Raw genomic sequence first — 19,893 nt, 5'->3', positions numbered from 1 at the left:
GTGTAAATTTTATTATAAATTAGTATGTCTAGTAATTTAATTTTCATATTCATATCTAAATATTGTGAGAATTAAATTGAACCACATTTTTAATTACTTGATAGTGGTTGAAAAATGGACTCAATTAATTCAATTTTCGGCGTATGATATCAAATTTTTTATTGGTTAATTTTAATAAAAGTAAAATATAAATTTGTTAATTTTTAATTTAAAATACTTTAGATTTGAGTATATTCTTAACTAATTAATTAATTAGAACAATTTGTACTTGATAAAAAAGCTTAAAATAATTAATATAATATTTAATGGGTTAATATTGGCCATAAGTACAAGTTGTTAATCATACGTGTATTAAATTAACAATATTTAATCAATTAAATGTTTAAAATTTAATTTAATTAAAAAAATTTTAATTGTACTAATTAATGAAAATATAAAATAGATAAAACTAATTTTCATATTTATTATTAACTATATATATATATATATATATTTAAATGTTATAATTTTTAATTAATATTATTATTTTAAATGAACCTAATATTATTTGTAATTAACATTAATGATTGCCAATTAAATTATTATATATTAAAATATTAATATTGTTTTTAGGTTGCTGTTGATAGTAGACACATAATAATTCGGCTTAATATTATTAGCTGATGTTAATATTATCTGATGTTTTGTTAAGGAAGATACATAAATTAAAATCATTTTTCATTGGATATCAAAATTAGTTGTCCTTCGTTCATTAAACAAAACTTAAAATAAGGCCCACACTATACCCAAATCGAACATAGTCTTCAACAACTTGCAAGCTTTTCAACTCATCGTAGAGATGGCTGACCAATGCGTTCAAGGAATAAAAGTGGAATGCAAGTCAAAAAGATAAATTTGGGACAAATTTCTTTATGCCGCTACCCATTCAGCCAACTCTGTTAGAAGAATCCATTACAATTTTCTGATCTCAAAATACCAAATGGGAGTTCTCGACAATTTAAAGCCAAACTATATGAAAAAAAAATTCCAAAAACTAGGACTTTGCTCGTTCTTATTCCAGTTAATCATCCATTTTCCTCCCTTCTCACGCCTTGCTGTCTATGCTCATTGGCTCTGCCTCAGCTTCAGATTTCTGTGGATGAAAAATAGAATCAACAAAAACGCTAGTAAAATAATCGTATGATAAGAAATATCTTAGGAAGAATGTTTGCAGCCGCTAGAGACTGGGTTCATCCCAAACGAGATATTGCAGCAGGCCATTGTTACCGGGGCCAAAGATTTCCTAGTTCATATAAACAAAACATGTACACTTACAATAGAGTCAATAGGGCCCAGCTTATTCATCTTGGCAATCATGTTGCCATAAAACTTGGCTTCTTTCTTGATATACTCCCTCATCTTTTCCTTCAACTTTTTATACTCCAGCTTGACATCCCTGGTTTTACCAAGTGTGAAGTTCAAAAGATCAAAATATAATACACCTTCAACCAATCTAGAAATCAATGGTTTATATCAAAGACTCAGAACCTAGTATTCCAGGTTTCAGAGCAAGGAAAAAAAAAAAAATTAACCAAGAATAAATCAGAAATGGCAAACCTATTCTCGGGGTCAATTTCAAGGGCTTTCTTAATATCAAACTCAGCCAGATCCAAATCTGCCAACTGGATATATGCCTGAGCTCTCCTATAAAGAGCCTTTACATTTCTACTCTCTATCTCTAACACCTGCATGTAACCGATAGCACAATTTATCCTTGTGTTATGCCATGGAGCCATTAAATAACAAGGTACAAAAAAATAATCCCACTTCTTACCTTAGTGCACAGCTTTTCTGCCTGTGTGTATTCTTTCAATTTTAACTCACAAGCAGCATTATTTAGGTTACAAGCAACCTTTAATGCATTTGCCTGCTTTTTTTCCTCGTCGCTATAAGAAGAAGTATATTCTATGTATTTGACCGCCTGTTAAAATAGCCCAAAAATCATTTAATAAAACTATAACCAACCAGATCTGTGAGACGGTGTCAAAATAGTAAATGCAAAAATTACCTTCTCGTATCTCTTAGATGCCCTAGCATATTCGCCACCTTTGAACAACACATTGCCTTCTTCCTTCTTCTTACCAGCAGCTTCAATTTTTTCCTGGATGTTCATTTCCCATGATCCCTTTTCCTGGACGAAGGACACTAGCTCAACCTCATAGCATACAGTTGAGTTGGGAGGAACGACAGCCAACCCCTGCTGTGATTCAGATGAACCAAATGCATACTCTGGAGCAATCGTTACCAATGCCACCTCACCCTTCTTCATTAACATCACAGCTCTATCAAGCCCATCAATTACTTGCTCTGTCATGACAAAAATAAAAAATAAAGTCCCATCATCAAAAACAGATTCAACAACCAATAAAAGAAAAAAAGGGAAACAGAAATATAAATGAAATCTTTTACCCTCATCTGTTTTAAATTCAAACAGTTCATCCTCGTTATTGTGCCCCTTCTTCAGAAATACTGTTCCATCTTGCAACTTCCCAATCAATTTTACTGCATGATGCAAAGTAGTCTCCATTAGATACTTTTATTTTACTGCATGATGCAAAGTAGTCTCCATTAGATACTTTTAACTCTGCAAAGGAAAACACACATCTCTATTTAGAAAATTAAACACACACATTTGACGACAGCTCCGCCACTTGGACGCTCATATCCCTCGCCCTCCTTTAGGATTTTCTTTATAACCTTCTTGTCTCTGATCACCTCTGACACAGTTTTCCATGAAACCAACTCCAGAGTAATATGGAGAGTTGCATTGGGTGGAACAGCAACTTCATCACCAGATGCTGGCCTACCCTTATCCCCAAAACCATCTGAATGAAACAAACAAACAATAAAATGAAAAAAATGAAATATAAAATGTTGCTTCAAATAGTACCAACAGCAAAACAAGATAGGTTACATTGTGGCTTCACTGTTAGAAGAACCTTCTCTCCTTTCTTCATTGTCTTGACAGCCCTTGACAATGCAGGACAAAAATGACCTACATATAGATGAAAGTATTTTAGAAATGCTAAAAGAACTCAAGTCCTAACACTGTCATTAGACAAGAAATTGTAATACTAACCCTCCTCAACAGTAAACTCTATTCCATCAGATTTAGCAACTATTCTGTCCTCGAGCCAAACTTCATATTTAACTGCAGTAATAATAAACAAGGTACATAGTTATAAACAAGTTTCATGAAGTTATGACAGTCATTGCCACACACACACACACACACACACACACACACAAAGTTGAGTAACTAAAATACCAAATACTTCATCAAGATCGTCGGGTTTCTCCCAATTCTCTCCTTTAACAAGAATATTCTTAAATATCCCACCATCCTTGTAGATATCCTTGACACTAGTCCAAGACAGCAATTCAACATCAAACTGAAGTGTGGCATTGGGAGGAATAGTAGGTTTAGATCCAGAAGCACCATAAGCCAAATCAGGAGGAACGGTGAAAATAGCATTTTCACCCTTCTTCATTGTTTTGATACCTTGATCCCATCCTTTAATCACTTGACCTGCAGTGGAAGGAGAAATATATACCAAACAAAATTATTCTCCACCTTGATGAGAAATAATAATTTGGTCATTCTATCCTCTCAATACAAAAGGAAGGAATATATATATATATATATATATATATATATATATATATATATATATATATATATATATATTATCAATAATAAAAGGCAATACACGTTTCTGATTGACCTACTTTCAAGATAAAAATGGAAGGGGAAAATGACAATCAAAGATTGGTTCCTACATCTCAAATATCCTTTTATTTGAGAAATCACTAGAAATTAAATTTAAATATTCTAAGCATGTCTTTGCTCTCCTAAAAATGTTACAGTTACAGTTGCTACACTTGCCCAATAAATTCATTTTAAATTTATCCAATGCCAAAGTAGCCTGCGTACACATTCCCATTGACCTCCTTTATTAGCATACCTTTGAAACAACAAATGTAAATATTTTTTATTCTCCATTATGCTTGAAACATGCACCATGTCATTTTAAATGTAACACTTGCACTCCATTATTAAGTGAATTTATTAAATAAAGTGCAAAAAGATTAAGTATACATCACACTTGTACCTATTAAAGCATCCAATGTCTCTCTCCAAAAAAAAAAAAAAAATCCCATTTCCAGTCAGCCCAGATGTATTTATGTATTTTCATGGCCAAATGATGGAAACACACAAATAAATTACACATACATTGAAAAAGAAATAAATAGAGTAATTTGATGCTCCATGCCAATCATTGGACATAAATGCACCAGCACAATTCTTCTTCCTCTTCTTCTTCTTTTCTTTCTTATTATTATTATTATTATTATTATTGCACTCATAGAAAAGGCATCAAAACCACAGAAGCAAGACATTCCACTGGACAGAATTTATAATAAGATCACTAAAGGACACAAATCATCACATTGAATAAACTTAATGACAACATTGCGCAATTAAGGTATTAATTCAGGGACGAGACTTCCACTAATTTGTTTTAGTGAGTATTTTCCCATATTGGACATAAGTTGGACCAAAAGAACAAAAGGACCAATAGAAAGAATGCGTTCAAAAATGTTACACTGGTTCAAAAGCAAAAATGCAATTGAACATGAAGTGCTATTCAAAGATGCAACCAACCCAAATTTTCCATCACTAGAGTTAGCATTACTTACAATCACATGGTTTCCATACAACAGAAGAAAATGTTAGATACAGAGCACTGACAGTAGGAGAGAAGGATAGCTATACTATGATCATAAGATGTACTATCATTAAAAAAAAAAAATGCACTCGAAACGCATATAATAACTATTAATAAAATAGCACTATAATGATAAATGAACTGAAGCCTGCAAAAATAAGCTTCGATTATGACCCAAGTGCTAAATATTCTCAGAAAAAAAATTTCCCTCACCATAACCAAGGGCAAACTTGAAGGGCGTCCCTCCATCCCGACTGGAATCGAACTGAGTCCCATCCAGCAACGTCCCCGTGTAATGAACTGAAACACACAGAATCCTCCTCAAAATGCAAAACAGAAAACAATCGGATAAATAAAAAAGGAAAAAAAAAGTTTTCCATTTACATTAATCTGATAAAATGAAAAAAGTAGTGAGTTTCAGTTACCTTCAACTTCGTCGCCTTTTTCAGGAGTGTCCCAACCTTCACCTTCCTTGAGAAGCTTCTTCTTCAATCCTTGCTTCCCGATCTCCTTCTCTTCGCCCACCTTCAAAATGGGGCTATCGTTGGGAAGATCCATGTCTTCGTCTCCAGTCGGTAGATCGAAATCCTCTTCCGTGTGGTCTTCGTCTTCAGTCGGTAGATCGAAATCCTCTTCCATGTGGAGTCTCGTGAAACAATCAAGAGCGATCAAGGCAGATACAAGGGCTAAAGCAGGTTCTGGTTTGAGATAAAAATGGAAGGAGTGGCGTACTTATAGCGTTGGTACTGAGGAGTGAGATGGGAAGATTTTGGGTTCGTTCTGGAGAGCTCCACAGCGGCAAAGGGTTTAGTCTTGTTTCAAGGGTGAGGATGCTGCCACAGAGACACGTGTGCTCAACGAGATTATTTTGCTAACGGCTTTGATTGTCATGTAGCTAAGTTTGTTACGTTTGTTATAATCATATGATCCAAACTACATTTTTATAAAAATATAATATTTTATTAAATTATCTTTTTATAAATTATATTTTTACCTATTACATTTAAATTTTATATAATAATTTACAATTAAATGATATTATTTTTTATAAAAATATATTAATATTTAATTAAATTATCTTTTATTTATTTAATTATTTATTATATAAGTATTTATTGTATTTAGTATAAATAAAAGGTAAAATTAAAAAATAAATATTTATTAATTTTTTAAATATAATAGATAATTAAAAAAATAAATACGATAAATAAGAATAAATGGAAGAAGTAACCGTTATTGAATGTATAGAGATCGTATGGATCATATATATATATATATACATATATATATATATATATATTTTTTTTTGCTATGATTATATATATGGTTAATTGTTAAAAAAACTTAAAGTTTAGTAATTTTTTATAATTAAATCCTAAAATTTATATAATTATCAATTAAATTTTTACGTTTGATAAATATTTCAAATTAACTAGATAGTTAAAAAATAATTAATATACATAATAGAGTTTTATGTCATCTATCATATCATCACCGTAAAAGATACATAAGAAACCCAAATTAGGGTTAATTGCAAACAAAAAAATTAAAACTAATAAATTTTTTGTAATTAAATCCTAAAATTTACATAATCAGTAAAGAAATTTTTATGTTTAATTGATATTTTAAATTAACTTGATTGTTAATAAATCATTAGTATATTAAATAAGCAATTATAAGTCAAATTCTGTTATATTTTTTCATTTTTATCATTGTAACTGTGCTTTACATATAATTAATTAGTGTATCATTTTAATCACACTATTCACTGAACTGCATTTATTTATTAGTGATTTTATTATTAATTTCTCAAACTCTGTAACTTTTTTCATAAGAGTATTTCTTTATTGAAGTAAATGTGTCAGTAACTCATTTTTCTGAACCATTGTAAGGTGGATTAAACCATTAGAAAAAATAATGATCATTTTCCTTAATCAATTATTCATTAATATCAATTGTCAACAAACTTATAAAGTGCAGCTCCCAACCAAAATAGTTAAAATAAAAACCATTATAATTACCTCCCAAATACTATACACTAACAGTTTATTGATGATCGGATTAATTTTAGACATGAATTAAATATAAAAATTTAATTGATAATTATGCAAACTTTGGAGTTTAATTATAAAAATTGATAATTTTTTTTTTTACAATTAACCCTAATTTGGAGTTTCTGATGTATTCTATAGTAATGATATAGCAGCTACCGTGGAATTCCAGTTAAGTATACTAACTATTTTTTGACAATCGAATTAATTTAAAATATCAATTAAACGTAACAGTTTAATTATTAATTATATAAACTTTAAAATTTAACTATAAAAATTATCAACTTTCAAGATTTTTTTTTTTTATAATTAACCTTTATTGATAAAAGATCCCATTTTAAAGTTAGAGAGAGTCTACAAACTAATAAAAATTTATAATAAGACTTGTGTATTGCCTATTCACGAAAAAACTCTAACAACAGTTATTGAGATTTGAACTTAAAAATAAAGTATATCAAGAGCTAAATCCTTAATCATCTCCATCATTTGTGAACTTATTTTTGCATATTTCATTATTGGATTAGAATTTAACGATTCATCCAATAGCTATTGATAAGATATATTTACTTTGTAAAGAAAACAAAGACTCCTTTCTTATTTTTACAAAGTTAATTAATACATACATAAATATATTCCTTCTTTTTCCACCAATTCTTTCGTGTACTATGAATTTACCATTAAACTCGCTCCTATAACTATTTGGCCTAAAAAAAGAAAAAAAAAAAAAAGAATATTCGCATTGTGTCGATTCATTTTAACAAGTTTCATGGTCATCACATATCAATAAAAAATGCCCAAGAAGCCTCGTTAGCTAGTCTTACCTATAAGCATGTGACAAATGCACCCCTTCTACCTACACTATCACCCATTTTATCCTTTTAAGTAGTTACGTAACTTGTATTATTGTATCTTTACAAGGTTAATTCATCAATTCATAACATTGACTACTTATTTTCATAAATTTTAAATGATAATCCATTAATTTTTATTTTGGATCGTTTTAGTTGATGAAAAGGCCACAGTGGCTGACCAAAAAGGATTATTAAGGCTGACCAGAAAGGATAATAATATTCTACTTCCATCGATAGCTCTTTTAGATACTATCATTGATTAAGTACCTATTTATCAATGACTTTATATAACTCAAATTGTCCATTTAAATAAAAATATTATTTTAAATATCGTTAAAAAAAATAATTTAAAAAAAAATATTTTATTATTTTAATATTTTTATAATTAAATTTTATTAAATTTAATTTTAATTTTTTTTAATACTTTATAATTAATATATTTAAAAAAATAATTTTTTTAACAGTAATGCCGTAAAGCTGCAAACTTCTTTCACATCAGGCGGTTGGTTCCAGCATCTTCACCTATCATTTGTCAAGAGGGTAACCTGGTAAAAATAGCTAAACGACACCTAATCAGTTCTAAACTTCATGAAAATTCTAATCAAGAAACAAAAGCCTAGTTTATGTAGCCAGAAAGGCAGTTATCTCAAATGAAACACTGAACAATTTTCTGGTTTGCTTGGTATCTAAAACAATGTTTTGACCGGCCAGAAAAAGCTACCAGGAAAAATATGACAAATGAAAAGGAACAGCTGCTCCGGCTAGTGACTATAGCTCACTATCACTTGCTTTCCCTCCGCTTGATGTTTTTCCATTCACTGCAACAAGCTCTGTGTCAAATATTAGTGTTGCTCCGCCTGAAATTTTCAATGAACCGTGTATTACTTTCATTGTGAACGTGTTTTTGATGTAGCAGACATGATTGCATTTTAAAAGACAAGCAATGTCAGCAAACAAATATATTTCCAATGCAGCTTGTGTGAGATTTATGATACTGAAATAACATACAAGATAATTTACCATCTAGAAGCAATAAATTTTAGAACCAGGCAAGTTTCATCCAACTACTAATAGAAATGAAAATGTCAAAAATCAATGATTTAATGAGTACCCTACGCAATATCTAAAATTCAGTAATTTAAGAGAGCAGCAAGTTCAATGTTTGCCTTATCTGACATGATGCTTACTATAAGTAGAACCAAATACATCTAATCTTCATACATGAAGACTACATTGTTATATTTATCATGGAGACTTAACTAATAATCAAATTTAATAAAGATACCTCTGTAAAACTGACTAGATTGCCTAAGAAATCTAGACAATATTATGATAAAATGTATTACCTGGAATCGTAGGTGGGGATCCCTGAGCACCATAACCAAGTTTTGCTGGTATTTTCAACTTTCGCTTCTCACCTACGCACATTCCCAAAAGTCCTTGGTCCCATCCTGCAAGAAGGAAATATTCCAAGTGTCAATAGTCTTTTGACAACACTTTGAAGGGAACATAATTGGGTATTGGGCTTTTACCAGAAATCTGGTAACAATATATTTATATATGGATAGAGAAATCAAGAATACATGAAAGCAGTGGATAGTCGTTAGTATTTCAAAAACCTTTGATAACTTGACCACTTCCAAGCTCAAATTCAATTGGATCACCCCTTTCAAAGCTGGAATCAAAAACAGTTCCATCTGTGAGTTTTCCCTGTAAGTACAAAACAATTTATGATGTAAATAAAGAAATTGATATGAAACTTGTTTACACCAAGAATGAGGACTACGTATAGGGTTATATGACATGAAAATGAATAATAAAGGAAAATGAAGCACAGTGATGGGAAAGATATGCACTTGAGTGTGTAACAACCAAATAATCTCCCAATCATAACTTAGAATGCATAATGGGTCCTAGGATAATCGTCCGAGACCAAAAAAGTCATTTGCATATCACAGATAAAATGAAGAATAAATTGACTGTTCAGGGACTCAGCAAGGCCTATTATTATTTCCAATGCTGCAACTACTCACTTGGCATTAGGCTACTTTAATAACATTCCAGCAATTTCCATGTTTGTGTTAAAAAAAAAAAGTCTTTGTATTCATTTCACCAATTACCAAAGTTCTTTAAGCTAAAATGAATTTCAATTCCAAAGAATATAACGACTAAACTTTGGTTTTGAATAATTGAACTCCAGAATTTTAACTAACAAAATATAGACATGCTATGATAAGTGGCGAAATTTAATTCCATGGGGTACACTGCTCTTATTTAAATGCAAGATGCAGTTTTTATAGATAGGAATTCAACATTTTTAGAAGGGAGAGGTCCCTGGGTATTATCCTTATTTAGTAGTTTGTCCATGTATTTCTACAGTTACATTAGTATATCCCAAACTTTTGATTTCATCTACTATTTACTCCTTCCATCCAAATTTTCAACTATTTGCCATTGGTCTATTGTGAAAAGACTAAATTCTCCTCCACCATATCTCCAAGCTATTACTCTCTCCATCTTACCCTTTGCTCGAATTTTCCCTCTCCCTCAAGCCCATCTCTCACTCATCTCCTTTTCTCTGGCAATCCTCCTCTTCCTCTCAATGCTTTTCTCTTCTTTGTTTCTCAAAACCACTTCTGCTCAACTCACCCACTCACCCACATCAATGGAGGCAGAATAGCCCCAACCTCTCCCCCTCGCAAACCCATCCCACCCCTCCCTATGTCAAACCAACCCCACCCCTCCCTCTGTGAAACCCACCCCACCCAAAAAGCTTGAATTAGTAGATGAAAGTCTGACCACAATATTACAGCTTCTATGAAGACCATAATCCATAAAAGTCAAAAAAATTTGAACAGTCTGGAGTAACTCCATCTCCACGAGTGTAATTTGCCATAAGATTATGCATCACCCATTAGATAAAGAGAACATAAAAACATCAAATTGAAGATTAAAATCACTACAGATGGAACGAAAGGGCACTTGCAATTTCAATAAATGAGCTACATGTACATTGCAAACTAAATCGCAGAATAGAAACAAGAGGAGAGGAGAAACCATAGGCTTTCGCATTCTCACGTCTAGAAGTAACCGAATGATGGGAGTAGAAAGCCACACCACCAAAGCAAAAGGTGGTCAAGTTAAGAGCCATGCACTTGAAATCAAATATCAGAAAACAAACAAAGTTTTGCTTGATTGATCGACCAAAAGCACCAAACTTGAAGGTTATACAAATGGCAAAAACGTTTCTTGTTTAGCATTAGAATTGATTGGTAGGAGGAGATGGGGAAAATATCAACATTGGAATTGACAAAGAAATGGAAAGAAGAAACAAAAGAAAATGGAGAGTTTGGGTGTACAGTGTAGAGAGAGAAAAGGGGAGTGAGCATGTTTGAGGAGGAGGCAGAGTAGGATAGAAATGTGGGATTGAAGGAGGGGGTTGTTTTGAGTTAGGGAGAATGAAGAGAGAGGGAGAGAGATACAGGGGAGATACAGATGGGGAGGGATCGATGGAGGATTAAAGAAAAGGCCAGGAGTAATGTAATGTAGAAATAATAAAAAAATTCTCTTACCTTAGGCTACCTTCTCAAAGATGGGCTAATGGCAAAGAGTTGAAAAATTGGATGGAATGATTAAATGGTAGATAGAATCAAATGTTAGAGACATAATACTGTAACTGTAAGAAATAAAGGGATGAACTAATAAATAATGGCAGTACCCATAGACCTCATAATAATTCTCCCTTTTAGAATAGAGACATACATAGCAAAAAATTAAAGATCCAATTATCCAATCAGAGCTGCAGTTACACTTACTCGATAGTGTACTTTGATTCTATCACCCTTATGGGCCTGGATTTCACAAGATTCAGGCTTATGCTGTACGAACAAGAGAAAGAGAAAAAAAAAAAAATACATAGGTAAGCAACAAATAATAACTATCATGGAATGCAACAAATACACTTGAATTAAATTTTATGAACAAAGGAAATGAAATCCAAAACTGGAGTCTAACCCAAAACCTGATTATCGCCTAGAGTCCACAACAAACAAAACAAATACCCAAATCCTAGCTAAATGCATCTAAATTATATAAAGCAAGACAATTCAATTAGCAAATTAAGCATCCACCATAAATCAATATAGATCGTTGCATTAAAAGAACTTAAAATAATGAAAATGAAAAAACAATTGGGGTTGGAAACTAAAAACAAACAATTACAGCTAAATCACTTCATCATCAACCTAACACCAGAACTAAAAAATGAAAGGCAATACTCAATTAAGCTTTTGGAAAAGAGAACGAAAGCGAAGTACAAAAGATAGACCCACAAATTGACAGAAAGAAATACATCAGCTAATTACCTTCACGCCGATCTGTAACTCAGTCACATCCCCTGATTTCTTCGCCGAAGCTGAAAAATAGATGAGGAAAAGAACTCTTTAGGAAGCATAAAGAAAAAATATTAGAAACGGATCAAAATGAATAGGATTCCTCCAATGATTAGATTCAATGTGAATTAATAGACTATTACCCAAGGCAAACAGCACCAGCAAGAGGAAAATCGAGGCCGCCATCGACGCGCAGCTCACATTCATTTTTGCAGAGATCCCGTGTCCGTCTGCTAGACAGATGATCGAAGGAGGTTAGCTACAGGGTAGAAATCATTATAGTGCCTTGATCCACGGCCTAAGCCTACGACATTTTCATGGAACGAGCCCATGGACAGAGAGCATCAACAGCACTTGCACATGGTAGTAGTTTCGGCCCATGGACAGTAGCAAAGCTTGCAAAGTGTAGTTAAAAACTTTTTTTTTTCTCGTCACGGGGAGAGATTTACACCATGTTTGATAAATTTCGGGAGAGGAAAAAAAAATTATAAGAACGAATTTTTTTTTAAATTTTTCCTCTTTTATTTTTTGTTTTTGTGTTTGGATACGTAAAAAATAAAAAATAAAAAATAAAAATTAATTAACACAAAAAATAAAGGATAGATAATATAAATCTAACTTTTTTCATTTGATTCCTCATTTTCTCTTTAATTTGAAGAGAAAATAATTAAAGAAAAATAAAATTTATTTTTCTCCCTTCCCTTATTTTCCTTCTTTTATCCAAACAAGAGAAAGTATTTTTCAAAATTATTTTTCTCTAATTATTTTCTTTTCTCTAGTTATTTTCTTTCCTCCCCTTTTCCACCTACCCAAACACAATGTTAACATCTATTTACTCTTGTTATTGAAAAAAAAATATTTATTTAATATATTAATTAGAAAATATTAAAAAAATTAAATTTAAATTTAATAAATTTTAATTAATGAAATATTAAAATAATGAAATAATTTTTTCAATATGCTTTTATCAATTGTGCTTTTTTTAAAAAGCAATCTTGACCCTCACATCACAGTGACAAACAAGTACATGATAAATTTATCACATCACGTTCTTGCTTCTATGTGTCTTTCTATCAAGAAGTGGCAAGCAATGGTGTAATTTTATAAGGTGGGAACAAGCTTTTTGGAGAGGAAATAAGTTTACATTATGTGATTATAGTTGCCGACCCCAAATAAATTTTTAAGATAAACTGATAAAAGTTTAATTGAATTAAATTATGTGATTATAGTTCCCTAGAACAACAAATTTTTAACGTGCCCATGGGCAATGCTCATCTGAAATGCTACTGCTGAAGTGAAATCTGTATTCTTTGTCATTGCAGATGAGGACATTTTTACAACATTGAAGATAGAATTGTTATAACTAACTACGGATATTACACATCATAAAAAGAATGGGGCACGGAACAGATGCTTGTAATATTATGCAAATATATTAACTGCCAAAGAACATATGATCTGCCAGCATCTGGGTATCTTATAAATTTCTGTATTGCTAATATCAGGTATTCAGGTTTGGTTAGAGCTTGGAAAGCATTTCCTCAATTCTGATGAAAACACATCTCAAAGAAGATGATTGGGAAATTGAAGTGCATATGCAGATGAATTATTCATGCCTCTCTTTCAATGGCATCCATGATTGTTGTAACAAAACCTTTCTCACCCAAGATAACGTTTAATCCCACTTAAAACTTCCTAAATATCACTGATAACAAGAATCCCATACCCAAACCTTCCTGAAATATCATTGATGGCAAGAATTTATGCTCCATGATATATGATTTCCAGGCCAGAAAAACCAGAGCAGCTCCCAGATCACCATCCAATAAAAAAGTTCCAGATCATTTCAAGGACACAAAAAAACATCCTGTTCTTAAAATGACAAGCCAGTTTACACTGTTATCAAGTCCCCAATTACGTGTATCTCGAGGTGGAGTGGTATAACTAAGACATAAAAGGTTGAAAGCCTGATGCAATAGCCAAGCAGCCACCCCCTTTTACACTAGTTGCAGCACCATCTCTATGTAGCAACACATTACAGCATCGCCTGCCTCCATGTCAGACCAGAACCAATAACTATAACTGTGATTGCGGCACATCCAGGATATCATACCCAGTCTGCATCTAGAATTCACATTGCCAGTATGGATCGGCCCAGATGGCTCCCATATTAAATCAGACATTTAGGCCCTGCTTCAACAGTATCTTAACATTCTGCTTGCCCTTACAGTATTTCCAATCTGACGAAATTAGTGTTACCAAACATTTGAATATAATCACCGAAGTCAGAATCAAATCTACTCTTGATTAAGAAAATGCAACGAATTCAACAAAGTCTTGTAAGTCTTCTGGCTCATCAATCTATCCCTCTTTCTACATTCTTCAAGTAGCTCAAAAGCTTCATCACTCTTCCCTTCCCTACACAATCCTTCCAAAACAGTCTTGTAAGTCAACAAATCTGGTGCTCTTGATTGCCCCAACATATCAAAAAGCACTTCAATTGCCTCCTCAAACCTCCCTTCTATTGCAAGACTACAAATCAAAATCATATAAGTACTCCCACTGGGCACCAATAGTTTACCCTTCATTTCCTTATAAAACCCTAGACCCTGCTCCACTCTCCCCTTCTCACACAACCCCTTCACCACATAACTATAGGAATATGCATTCGGGTAGCATCCATACAAACCCATTTCGCGAAAAACTCTAATCGCCTCATCAACCTCTAGACAAGTAGCATAAGCCTTGACGATCATATTCAAAACAAAAGTATCCGGTATCACACCGGAGGCCTTCATTTGCTTTGTCAGAGACTTAACAGCATGTAAATAGACATAGCAAACATGTAACTTGTTAAATCTTCTAAGCAACGAATTCAGCAACAATGTATAGGTTTCAAGCGTGGGCTTACAATCATCCGACTTCAACATTTTTTTATACACATCAAAAGCACGGTTGAACAGGAACTTACGATTGCAACAAAAACGAATCATGGAATTGTAGAGAGCAACGCTCATATCACAAGCGCCGGCCATTACCTCTTCTACTAGAGTTTCCGCGTGACGGTATCGCCTACCGTCGATGAGGGTTTTGATCATTGTGAGGTAGGTGACATGGTTGTGCTTGTAATTGCGTTGCTGCGCAGTCCAGCGGAAGATGTCGAGCGCAAGATCAGGGTCTGATTGGGCACGGAGGGCGGCATCGACATCAGTAGGGGTGAACCCGGGTTTGAGGTTTTGGGTCCAGGTTTCGAATTGAGTCTCAAGCGGTGTTCGGGTTCGTGTTCTTGGAATAGGAGGGACTGAAAGGTCACTGTTTTCCGTTGGTGGAAATTGACTGTTATCGGCGGAGGGCAAGGAGGACATGGTGCAGAGACAGAGCGATGATTTCGTGATTTGGAGAAAAGATAGAGATGAGAATGCAGAAAAGAGAGATTTGGGTTTTTTGGATGTGCAGGTGAGCAGATAGGTTAAGCTCATAGACATAGTTCCAGAGGAAAGAGGTAGAGGAAGAGAAGATACGAATTCACAACTATGTTACAGTCCAGTCTCCTCCCACGGAAGCAGAGGCAACGAGTGCCAGAAAAGGAGATGACTTTACAAATCGAAAGCCCTTACAAGAATTTTGATGGGTTATGATTGGGCCAAAGCATGGGCTAGACCAGTTTATTTCCATAGAGGTTGGGCCAAGCAATAAAGCTTGATCAGATTTGAATTGGATAATATTTTCGGTTTGAAAAGCAAACCAAATTGAAGCGTTGCTTCCCCACTCGCACAACCGGAGGGATGCGCCTCGGTTTCTGCGCTGCCAAAATTACATCCACAACTACATTCTCCTTCTCTCAGGTTTGAACCAGAACACATTTGGTTAACATTTGCATGTTTTCCCTTTTATTGTTTTGGCTTCTTGGACGGCACATGCTTGGTGGTGGTTTTTTCTGCCGAGTTGTGGTTGATTTTTATTTTATTTTACTTTATGATAATGAACAACTGAACTATTCTTTTTTTATTTTTCTGATGTGGGTTTCTTTTCATTTCTTTGTTATCGCTTTCTACAATTAAGTTCTTGGATCTTTACTATAAATGGGATGATTATTCATGCTTATTGTGATTTTTCTTGGTTATATCATGTATTATTGAAGCGTGCCATTGGCATTTTTCTCCCCGTATATTCCTTTTCCTTTCTTTTTCTTTATTTTTTTCTTTTTTGCTTTTTGGTTCGTCATGATACAGTTGGGGATTCACCAGTGATTCCCCAGTGAATGTCCACTATTGTGAAAGCAAAACCTTGCAGGACAAGTTAATGTAATATGAGACGGCTAAAGTTGTGCGGTTGTGTTTTATTGGATTGCAAATGCTCAATTGCTTTGATTACTGTTATAGGATGCTTAGATTGGGCATAGAAGTCTGATGCATGCCTGCTGGTATTTCTGTGTGGATATCGTCTATTTGGGTTTTTCATTACATGATTAATCAGATCATTTGTTATTAATTATTTCATATATTGTACTGCCTCTTTCTGGATTATGAATTTTTGGCGTTTATGTTAGTGCCTTCTCATTTACCTATGAGTTTTGAATTTCGGTAGGTAGTACTACCTCATTACGTATTTCATTTTTGGTTTTATAACATCTGGCTGTAGTTTATCAATGTCATTGTCATGTTCATTATTCCTTTTGCAATGGATTTAATTTAGCTTTCTCACAAGTGGAATGCCCTTTCTGATTTAAGAAGGAAGGTGGTTGTGGTTGAAGGAAAGGCCATTAACTGGATCTTTATGCCTGGTTATAGGAGGACTGGATGTTGGGATGGTGAGTATAAGAAGACGCAAACTCAATGGACGATGCAATGGTATACTCAAGCTATCACTCTGCATACTGCCAAATGATAAATTGCTCCTTTCAGTTGACCAAAATGTGGCAGTCTTATGCTCATAAAGTAGATATATATTATTTTCCATGTATTTTGATATGTTTTCCTTGTCTATATATCATTATTCACTTGATCTTAAGACAATTAAAGTAATGTATTGTGTAAGCTTAATGCTGTCGTCATTGTTTTCTCTGTCATATAATGTCATTGACGTAATGTTGATGAGATATAATGGATTTTGCAGGAAGAAGATCCTTCTTGGTTCCACTTTGTAACATTCCTGGTGGCTACGTTCCTGAAAATCCTGAGCATAGTGGTAGACCTGTCAATATGCATCAGCTTCCTTTAGTTTCTCTCAACCAACAAGTTGAAGTAAGAATGGATTTTAAATAATTTACTGATTTCCAAGATATATTATTCAAATTACCTCCTCTGAATTACTTATTGCTATATTCTGACATCATAGAGGGGAATAAAGTGCTTTTAGTGGTCTTCCCTAAATTCTGACCTGCTCTTCCTCTTGCAATACACTCCTTAAGATATGACTGGAAAACTTTGTGAATGCTGAATGGGTCTGCCATGTTATTGGATACTAGTTGGTTTTATAGAATATCTTTTAAGGTTGGGAGACAAAAGTGAGGGTGCAGAAGCAAGGGAAGAGGAACAAAAAGAGATTGGGTCTATCAGTTAGAATAACCAAGCAGTGAATCTTCTCTTGGAAGTGAAACTCACGTTGATCTTACCTAGAATAAGAAATGCAAAAGCGAGAATGAGTGAGTTTAATGATTGCGTCCTATGCTTATTTGACCGCAAAAACTTGCTTTCTAGTTTTGTAATTTATTGATTCTGCATTAGGAAATCAGTTTGGTCAATCAGTTGAGTATCCTCCAACAGTTTAAAAACTGATAACTGGTGACTTCTTTGTTAATGTCTGAGTGGATCTACTGGAGTAAAATGTGTTATCTGGTGTGAAATATTGAAATTATTTTCTGGAGCTAACTTTTATTGTGATGTTGGACATGATAATTTGTTATGATATTGTACACTTTCATTCAGAATACAGCACAGTAAACTGGAGGTAAGGTAAGTGGAATACAGCTGCTCTATCCCTTATAGGATGGACAATTTTAATGCCTCATTTTCTAAATAATGCAACAGAATTTTGAGGAGTGTGTAAAGAAGGATACGCCTTTCTGCTTAATGAGCTTGATAAGAAATTGTGATACAATTTTGACCAAGGGTTTAATTTTTACATTGTGCTAAAGGTTGAAGAAGAAAGGGAAATGATAGCAAGACCACCTGCAAAGAAACAGAAAATACATGTCCAAATAGATCCAGAGAACCCCATGGAGGTGCATGCTTATCTGACGAAGCTAAAGGAAGATAACAAATTGGAACTAGGACCTCTCCAAAGAAGTGAAGAGATGTCAGTGAAAGAGTGGATGGAGAAGTGTTACCCCCATATTTTTTGTGTGTTTCCACAAAATCCAAAAGTGTTTTTCCAGTTCTCTGACAAATCAAAGCAAAATGAATTCTTATATTGCCACTACTGGCTTTTTCTCTTTGAGGTGAGGAACATAGTTTTAATGGACTATAGTGTCTCCCCAGACTATGTGGAGTCATTAAGCAAGATGATTAGGACTTTGGAAATGCGAGGTTTTGACTGTAGATTCTTGAGGTCTGAAATGTTAGTGGTAGGGAACATGATGAAGAAGCAGCAAGAAATTATATTGGCTGAAAGGAATGTGATTGCAAAGAGGACTGTAAATTTAGAGAAAGAACTTCAAGATTTAGCTAAACAGAAGGGAAAAGGAGAAGAATTGGACAAGAGAGGTGTGCAGACAGAGGAGATAACACCAGAGATTGAAATGCTACTGAAGCAAGTCAATAAACTGCAAGAAGAGCAATATGAAGGACAAAGAGAGCCAACTAAAACTCCATGTGCTGCTTTAGGACAAGAGTATGTTGAAGTTATTCTACAACGCCATAAGAAGATGCTAGCAAGCAAGGAAGAGGAAGGGAAAAGAATCCATCAAGTTCTGGAGAAAATAAACCAATTGCATCGAAATAAAGCAGCTTTTTCTGGGCTCTGAATCCTTCATAATGGTGTGTATCTATTTGCTTCCTGGTGTTTTATTTTATTTTTATTTTTATTTTTTTTTATTTATTGTTGTTTGATAATAGCTACCTTGTAAGATGCCTTTTCACTGAAAATGGGCAACTTCTTGCTCTCCAAATACCTCTCCAAATATTAATGTTATTTAAAATGGAATAGTACACAACTACCTTCCATGCTAAAGTCCGTAACGCAACATGCATCTCTGAAATTGATAGTATTTTTTCTTTTCCAGAGAAAGTACAAATTAGATTGCTTAATGGAGGGGGCAGGGCACTCTTCTATTATCGTGAAGCCCCCATCTGCACATGTTTACCATCCTTTTGATGTCAATCTTGTCTTGCTTTTGCTTTCTTACGTTTGAAAAGTAAATAGGACGAATCCACCATGGTTGGTATGGTATCTTCTCAATTGGAGTTTTCCTTGTGTTATTTTCTTATCACAAATAGAAGAATACTAAAACAAATAGCAAACCAGAGAACACGCAGGTTCTCTATTTTCTCTGTGCAAACTTCCAAAATGGGTTGCTTCAGAAGGTCAGGATTTAGTATTACGATTTGTATTAGCCACTATTAATTTAATTCAATCATTTGTTCTGCAGACATCTAAACACATTCTATGGTTCGCCAACATTTCTGAATTGGAGTTTTCCTTGTGTTATTTTCTTATCACAAATAGAAGAATACTAAAACAAATAGCAAACCAGAGAACACGCAGGTTCTCTATTTTCTCTGTGCAAACTTCCAAAATGGGTTGCTTCAGAAGGTCAGGATTTAGTATTACGATTTGTATTAGCCACTATTAATTTAATTCAATCATTTGTTCTGCAGACATCTAAACACAT

The 19,893-nt window shown here is 33.6% G+C and overlaps 4 protein-coding genes across 4 annotated transcripts; 1 reads left to right on the top strand and 3 right to left on the bottom strand.

Moving 5' to 3' along the window:
* Positions 1-893: 893 nt before the first annotated feature.
* On the bottom strand, positions 894-5,580 carry LOC110646236 (peptidyl-prolyl cis-trans isomerase FKBP62). The gene is made up of 12 exons (XM_021799624.2): positions 5,195-5,580; positions 4,983-5,069; positions 3,308-3,568; positions 3,119-3,190; positions 2,954-3,034; positions 2,670-2,864; positions 2,449-2,541; positions 2,048-2,346; positions 1,814-1,960; positions 1,597-1,724; positions 1,315-1,435; positions 894-1,132 (listed from the first exon to the last, which is right to left on the bottom strand). The coding sequence occupies exons 1-12, from the start codon at positions 5,406-5,408 to the stop codon at positions 1,085-1,087; spliced, it is 1,746 nt and encodes a 581-aa protein (XP_021655316.2). The 5' UTR covers positions 5,409-5,580; the 3' UTR covers positions 894-1,084.
* A 2,666-nt stretch (positions 5,581-8,246) lies between these two features.
* LOC110646237 (FK506-binding protein 2) lies at positions 8,247-12,366 on the bottom strand. Its single transcript, XM_021799625.2, has 6 exons — positions 12,206-12,366; positions 12,036-12,085; positions 11,487-11,549; positions 9,291-9,381; positions 9,018-9,122; positions 8,247-8,528 (listed from the first exon to the last, which is right to left on the bottom strand). Exons 1-6 carry the CDS (start codon positions 12,267-12,269, stop codon positions 8,440-8,442), a joined length of 462 nt encoding a protein of 153 aa, XP_021655317.1. The 5' UTR covers positions 12,270-12,366; the 3' UTR covers positions 8,247-8,439.
* Positions 12,367-14,210: 1,844 nt separating this feature from the next.
* On the bottom strand, positions 14,211-15,695 carry LOC110646226 (pentatricopeptide repeat-containing protein At3g25210, mitochondrial). Its single transcript, XM_021799613.2, has one exon. The coding sequence runs from the start codon at positions 15,545-15,547 to the stop codon at positions 14,360-14,362; it is 1,188 nt and encodes a 395-aa protein (XP_021655305.2). The 5' UTR covers positions 15,548-15,695; the 3' UTR covers positions 14,211-14,359.
* A 103-nt stretch (positions 15,696-15,798) lies between these two features.
* LOC110646227 (uncharacterized) lies at positions 15,799-19,170 on the top strand. Its single transcript, XM_058129126.1, has 4 exons — positions 15,799-15,907; positions 16,796-16,912; positions 17,178-17,305; positions 18,199-19,170. The coding sequence occupies exons 2-4, from the start codon at positions 16,870-16,872 to the stop codon at positions 19,024-19,026; spliced, it is 999 nt and encodes a 332-aa protein (XP_057985109.1). The 5' UTR covers positions 15,799-15,907; positions 16,796-16,869; the 3' UTR covers positions 19,027-19,170.
* The last annotated feature ends 723 nt before the right edge of the window (positions 19,171-19,893 follow it).

This window comes from Hevea brasiliensis, chromosome 10 (genome assembly GCF_030052815.1).
Source record: "Hevea brasiliensis isolate MT/VB/25A 57/8 chromosome 10, ASM3005281v1, whole genome shotgun sequence".
Classification (NCBI taxonomy): domain Eukaryota; kingdom Viridiplantae; phylum Streptophyta; class Magnoliopsida; order Malpighiales; family Euphorbiaceae; genus Hevea; species Hevea brasiliensis.
The sequence above is the reverse complement of the archived record's forward strand: the minus strand, read 5'-3'. Positions and strand labels throughout refer to the sequence as shown.

Excerpts from the sequence above, each read along its gene's own strand:
- LOC110646236 (XM_021799624.2), bottom strand. The coding sequence starts at position 5,408 with ATGGAAGAGGATTTCGATCTACCGACTGAAGACGAAGACCACACGGAA. Across the intron at positions 3,035-3,118 it reads AGAGTTTACTGTTGAGGAGG|GTCATTTTTGTCCTGCATTG; the intron begins GTTAGTATTACA and ends ATCTATATGTAG. Across the intron at positions 2,865-2,953 it reads TCTAACAGTGAAGCCACAAT|ATGGTTTTGGGGATAAGGGT; the intron begins GTAACCTATCTT and ends TGTTTCATTCAG.
- LOC110646237 (XM_021799625.2), bottom strand. The coding sequence starts at position 12,269 with ATGAATGTGAGCTGCGCGTCGATGGCGGCCTCGATTTTCCTCTTGCTG. Across the intron at positions 11,550-12,035 it reads AGTTACAGATCGGCGTGAAG|CATAAGCCTGAATCTTGTGA; the intron begins GTAATTAGCTGA and ends TTGTTCGTACAG. Across the intron at positions 9,123-9,290 it reads AAGTGGTCAAGTTATCAAAG|GATGGGACCAAGGACTTTTG; the intron begins GTTTTTGAAATA and ends TCCTTCTTGCAG.
- LOC110646226 (XM_021799613.2), bottom strand. The coding sequence starts at position 15,547 with ATGTCTATGAGCTTAACCTATCTGCTCACCTGCACATCCAAAAAACCC.
- LOC110646227 (XM_058129126.1), top strand. The coding sequence starts at position 16,870 with ATGGTGAGTATAAGAAGACGCAAACTCAATGGACGATGCAATG. Across the intron at positions 16,913-17,177 it reads ACTCAATGGACGATGCAATG|GAAGAAGATCCTTCTTGGTT; the intron begins GTATACTCAAGC and ends TGGATTTTGCAG. Across the intron at positions 17,306-18,198 it reads CTCTCAACCAACAAGTTGAA|GTTGAAGAAGAAAGGGAAAT; the intron begins GTAAGAATGGAT and ends ATTGTGCTAAAG.